The sequence below is a fragment of the Syngnathus acus genome, chromosome 15, assembly GCF_901709675.1.
Source record: "Syngnathus acus chromosome 15, fSynAcu1.2, whole genome shotgun sequence".
In the NCBI taxonomy this organism is placed as follows: Eukaryota; Metazoa; Chordata; class Actinopteri; order Syngnathiformes; family Syngnathidae; genus Syngnathus; species Syngnathus acus.
This window is the reverse complement of record NC_051100.1, coordinates 143,532-149,531: the sequence shown is the minus strand read 5'-3', so window position 1 is coordinate 149,531 and position 6,000 is coordinate 143,532. Positions and strand designations below refer to the sequence as shown.

At 48.5% G+C, this 6,000-nt stretch overlaps 2 protein-coding genes across 4 annotated transcripts in view; both read left to right on the top strand.

Moving 5' to 3' along the window:
- Positions 1-1,316: 1,316 nt before the first annotated feature.
- The window catches only part of fbxw4 (F-box and WD repeat domain containing 4), a 12,303-nt gene continuing 7,619 nt past the window's right edge, over positions 1,317-6,000 (top strand). The window contains exons 1-5 of one of the 3 annotated variants that reach the window (XM_037270862.1): positions 1,317-1,687; positions 2,715-2,810; positions 3,034-3,219; positions 3,335-3,467; positions 3,586-3,671. In XM_037270862.1, the coding sequence (XP_037126757.1) occupies positions 1,503-1,687; positions 2,715-2,810; positions 3,034-3,219; positions 3,335-3,467; positions 3,586-3,671 (686 nt within the window). In that variant the 5' untranslated portion in view covers positions 1,317-1,502. The remainder of the gene's footprint in view (positions 1,688-2,714; positions 2,811-3,033; positions 3,220-3,334; positions 3,468-3,585; positions 3,672-6,000) is intronic. The other 2 variants (XM_037270861.1, XM_037270863.1) reach the window with 2 other exon arrangements.
- borcs7 (BLOC-1 related complex subunit 7) overlaps positions 5,204-6,000 on the top strand; it is a 25,140-nt gene continuing 24,343 nt past the window's right edge. The window contains exon 1 of the mRNA XM_037270873.1: positions 5,204-5,221. The gene's annotated coding sequence lies outside the window, so the exon portion shown is untranslated. The remainder of the gene's footprint in view (positions 5,222-6,000) is intronic.

Genomic DNA, 6,000 nt, shown 5'->3' with positions numbered 1-6,000 from the left:
TCAACTTTTGTTGCCCAAATGTATGAAGGAATTAGTCCTGTGCTAATTGTGATGGATGGCTTTATTCCACTCTCTGAGGGCTCTTCCCATGTGCAAGGGATGTTTCCAGATTGGAAATGACAGGCCGGCCCATGATGTGCGCAGGGTTAACAAAAGGCGGCGCTTCAACCAGGCTGAATAATTGAAAGGCAAACAAGTGATCAAAGTGGAGATCCATCTCAATAGTTTCATTGTTTATGGATGTGAGATCTGTTGACTTTTCCAATTGGAGCTGTAAACTTTTGTTTGTCCATACATTTCTAAGAGTCTGAGCTGAACAATTACTGGCTAAATGTGTTTGCCAGCTCCGAAGCAACTCCCCCGCTTTGCCCTCAAAAGATCAAAGGGAAGACACCCCCAAACCCCAAAGGTCCCCCCCGTTTCCTTTCAGCCATGACAATTCAGCCGGAAAGCCAACCATTAATGATTTTTTCTTTTTTTTTCCTCCCCCATCTTTGGAAAATGGCATTTTGGAGCGCCAAGCTTTCAACATTTCCCTGCAAAACCAAAAAAGTGAAAGACAGTGATCAGCATATTCTAATTGTGTGTTCAGCCGATCAAAGAGCCGGCGGGATGTCAATTGTAACGGAAGGTCGAAAGAGCCTCATGATGTGAATGAGCACAAATTGATGCTACTGATGCTAAACGGTTAGGCGCCTCACAGAATGTCAGAAGGTCAATCAACTTTTGGTAGTCATTTGACCGTGACACAACCTTTGCAGTTAACAGCCCTGCTGGCTGGCTGGCTGGCTGGCTGGCTGGCTGGCTGGCTGCACTTGGTTGCTTTCTAATTTCATTCAACTGTTACATGGAACTAACAGGATTAGATTTTTACATACAGTACAGTCAATGTCCCACACTTGTACTTCTTGGAATGACCTTTTCAATCAAGCTACCCCAACTTTTGTTTTCAACTGCATTTTGCAATATCAATATTTTTTGATGCTGCTGAGTGAAAATTATTTCAACATGCATTTGGCGTCGTTGGGTAAAGCAGAAACGGATGTTTTTTTTGAATCCCGAGTCATTTTCTATGCTGATTTAAACAAACACTTGAAGATTGTTTTCCAAAGAATAACCGTTATACTTTCAAGCACCATGTAAAACATGTTCATAATTATCATGATGCATATCATTATAATGGATGGATCGTTATCTGAACGGAAAAGAATGAGTTTAATTCAAATCGTAGGCGCGGTGTATATTTTGGTGGGGTGGGCAACCTTTATTTAACAGAAGCATCGCATACAAAATGACGCCACACGTCAGCACATACGTCATACGTCACGCCGTCGCCATCCAAACACCACGGGGAACTTTACATGAAGTGAATGGGCTGCTAGCCTGCCGCCGTCTTTTTCCCCGTTCATCACCGACCGCTCGTATAATTCTTTTCACCAAAATGGCCGGTTGTGTTACAGCGTGCAGTTAGTTGTGTGTACTCCGTCGTGTGCGTTTGAAGCATGCTCCTCTTTCAGCTACCAGAGGATGTTTTGTATCACATACTGTCTTATTTGGACTGTCAAACACTGAGTCGTCTCTCTCAGGTTTCTAAAGTCATTTGGCACATTGTAAGCCGTGATGTGGTGTGGAAGAAGATCGCCAAAGGCTTGTTAAATACTGGAATTACTCGATACTGGACAGACATGTAAGCTAAGTCACGCGAGCGTGCTGTGTAGTATTTAACTTAGCATTAGCACAAGCTTGCTACCCGAGCGAGAGAGCGAGCGAGCGGCTGTGTCAAGTACGTACTCTTTCGCTGTACTTGCTAAGTACACACTCAGCTACTTTGAAGGAGGCATGCACTCTGGGGTCGTGTGAGGCGGCGGCGGCGGGAGCTTGCTCCCTACCTCCCTCCCTCCCTCCCGCCACCTTGGTGGGCAGCTTCCATCCCGTTGTTCTGCCTCTTAAGCCTCTTCATGCTCCCTGAATCAAGTAGAATCACTTTGTAGCCTGCAGGTTGATCTGCTGGCTGGCCCACAGTGAAGGGGAGTGAAAGTAGTCATCATGTGTATTTGAGTTTTCAAATAAATAGTTTGTGACACAAGTCCTGGTATTTGTCTGACACGTACCCTTCAAGTTATGATCAAAGCCCCTCTCCAAGCCGTGTCAAAATTGAGAATCCGCCTGAAATGTGGACACTGTTTTTTGGGATTTCAATTGCCACTACAGTGAACTATCCATACGCTACATGAGAAGGAGAAATGAAATAACTCAAATAGTGTGTTCACCACGCTGAAGCTCTCCAATCATTAGCCAAAGCGTCAGCAGGCAGCCCCCACCTCTGTCTATTCTCAAGGCTAATGCACTGTTTAGCACGTTGCCTCACCGTTGAGACGTTTGATTCCTGCTCGGGCGTTCCTCTGTGGAATTTGCGTGCGTGGGTCTTCTTCGGGTACTCCGGTTTCCTCCCGCATTCCAAAGACATGCGGGCTAGCCTGATTGAGCGCTCCCAATTGCCCGTAGGTGCGAGTGTGGATGCTTCTCCGTGTGCGTGCGTGCGTGTGTGTGTGCCCTGCGTTGGGCTGGTGACCAGTTGAGGGTGTCCCACGCCTCCTGCCCCACCTGAGGAGAAGCGCTTCACCAAATGGATGGATAGATGAATTTGAATGACACTGTCACTTATATGTTATGTGATGATCCACAATAATCTGTCAGTGTCATTTCCGCCGCAGTTATCCCCATATCCTGCTTAAGGAGCGAGTGAAGATTGCTCAAAACTGGTGCCATGGAGTGTGTAAAAGGACTACGCCTTTGAAATGGAAACCAAAGTATGGAATCATATTTACCCAATGTTGATGTTAAACAATGAACATTAGAACATAGAGCTTCTGCATTTGGATACATGTCTTTTCATTTTGAAGATACAGATTGTTAGAGCTATGCATTTGGAAGTGGGAGACCAATCGCTGATCACCGTGGCCACTTCTTCTCATTTCCAAAAGGAGATGCACAGTGTTACTTGACTAACTTTCCATTGAAATATTTCCATAGATTGTTGCCGTGGTTGCAGCTGGATGGGGACACACTATTTTTGTCTCAAGCTGGCGAAATTCAAGCCTACCCTCTGCGCCAAGACTGCAAGAAGATTTGGCGTAAGCCAATCAAAATCTACTCTGGCCACCGGGCAGACGTCTGCAGATTTGTTCTCACGGACACGCACCTCATCAGTGGTGGAAGGTAGCGGCGTGGCGTGGCGTGGCGTGGCGTGGCGTGGCGTGGCGTGGCATGGCATGGCATGAAATATGTATTCCTTCAGCTCGCCTCATCATAACTCCTTTTTTGTCTATTTCAGTGATGGCAAGATTGTGGTCCACAGTAGAAGAAGTGAGAGCCCAAGGAAGTTATTTGGTCATAATCAGGAAGTCAACTGCATTGACTCCAAAAACCAACTCATCATCAGTGGATCTAGAGATCAAACAACCAAGGTCACCATTCAGTTTCTTTTTTTTCTTTTTTGTTATTATGCAGTAATTGTCATTAAGGTTTCACCATGGATGATCCATTCCAAAGTTTGGCTGTGACTTGACTTCCTTCCTTGTGTAGATCTGGACATTGGCCTCCAGCTGCCCCCGAGACAGCATTCCCCTGTATGACAGAGTCTGGTCTGTTGCAATTAACCCGACACTAAGGTATGAACAATTTGCACCGGAAAAGGCTGTTTGTGATCATCTGCAGACTGTATTGCACACGCAGGCTGGCTGGCAGGCTGGCTGGCTGGCAGGATGGCTGGCTGGCTGGCTGGCTGGCTGGCTGGCTGGCTGGCTGGGTGGCTGGCAGGATGGCTGGCTGGCTGGCTGGCTGGGTGGCTGGCTGGCTGGCTGGCTGGCTGGCTGGCTGGCTGGCTGGCTGGCTGGCTGGCTGGCTGGCTGGCTGGCTGGCTGGCTGGCTGGCTGGCTTCCTCCTCCTCCCACTTGCTTAATCCCCGTGTTTATTTTTCCGACGTATATGAACTGAAGCTTTGTCAGTGCGGCTTTCTTGTAGCCAAGTTGACTTATCAAGGCAGGTGTGTGCGTGATGGTCTCCCGCCCGCCCGCATCTCTTAAACCCCGATGCGCCTTCGCAATCCCTTTTCCACTGATTAGTGTTAGACGAGGCTCTGCTGCTGCTGCTGCTGCTGCTGCTGCTGCTTTATTGCTTTTTTGTTTTAATTGAACTATAGGGTGGCACGATATAGCGACAAAATAACGATAACGCGATATTGAGCCATGCCATATGCAGCTGGCAAAAACATGCAATCGTTTCCTTCAGTTTGCTTTGTCTCAATTTAACACAATGGGAAATGTGCATCGCCATCCACCCATCCACCCACCCGCCCACCCGCCCGCCCATCCACCCATCCACCCATCCACCCATCCATCCATCCATCCATCCATCCATCCATCCATCCATCCATCCATCCATCCATCCATCCATCCATCCATCCGATAGTAAACATGGGGTGTGAGATGCTTGCTTCCAAAAGAAAGCAAGAGCCAGGCAAAATTGCTCAACATAAGCACATTGACCATTTGCGACACTTCTTGTTCCGTGAGTGTAGCGCTGGCTGTTTTCTTGATCTCGTCAGAGCATCTGAGGGCCCAATTTGCAAATTGGATATTGTGCATGCAGATTCATCAGTGACTCACACCCAACGGGAAAGCCATTATTTGTTAGTTTGCCTTTGATGGTGTAGTCGCTGAAATCCAATTAGGTCTGCCCCCCCCCCCTACACACACACACACACACACACACACACACACACACACACACACACACACACACACACACATTCCTGCCAAACAAGGCGCTGGCCCGATTTTGAGTTTGTGTGGCTGCCTTTGCTGTGGGGTGGGATGCATGCATGCAACACTGACCATTAGTGTAGGAAAAAAAGAAAAGGGGGCCTGGCCTGGGCAGGAGCCAGTGAAGGGAGAAGCTACCCTGAAGAGACTTGGAAACAGGGAGGGGAGGGGATTGTTTTGTCTCGAATTCCTCAAGCACAACTACAAAGATCTCGCAGGGGCCAAAAGCGCTTTTGAACATTTTAAAAGAAGAAAATGATTGTTGGATAAACCGTCAGCTATTTGCCACTTTCTCACCGCCGCCGGCCGGGGGGGATGACCTTTGACATTTGCTATCAAAGTACAGGCTGACGCCACAGCAGCCACCCAGCCACCCAGCCACCCAGCCAGCCAGCCAGGCCGGGTGTGCCTTCTTGTATGAGTGCACCCCCCAGCCAGCCAGCCAGCCAGCCAGCCACCAGCAGCACCAGCAGCCCCACACACTCCAATTTCACCCCCACTGCTCTGCCCCCCACTCAAAGCCTGAAATTCACGTCTTTCTCATTGCCGGCCGGCCATCCCTGCGGTTCAGGAGTCAAGAATTCAATTAGTTCAAAAAAAGAGGAAGAAGAAAAGAGAGAGGCCGCAACAATGCCATAAGGGGCCAGCCACAATGTGCGTTCGTTCCCACAGGCTAAAAGCAAGATGCACACGGCAGGAGGGGAGAATAATCACGGCTCACGCTGAAGCCCCTCATTACACACACACACACACACACACACACACACACTCACCTTAAATTACTTCAACGCATGCATGAAGAGAGACACACTTGATTGAGCATTCTCACAGATAGTTTGCGCAGAGACGGACGGCCAAGCACCGACAAAATAAGACCGTTCTAGTATGTATGCAAAGTTGAATTCCCATGACATCTCCAATCCAACTCAACACTTGGGTTTGTCTCAAAGGCAGCTATTCTCGTCAGGATTGGTTCAAGGTGTTGGCCAGATGTTTGTCTTGACAATTTGTTTGAGGAACCTCGAAGAAACCCTGACGCGACGGCGGACATTCCTGCCTTCGTTTGAAACGTCAAAGCCGTCCGTCCGTCCGTCCGTCCGTCCGCTTGAGGAATGTCTTGCTGACCTTCTACACAAACACGAGGCAAAAGGCCCAGGCTGATGAGGCTTGACCGCCG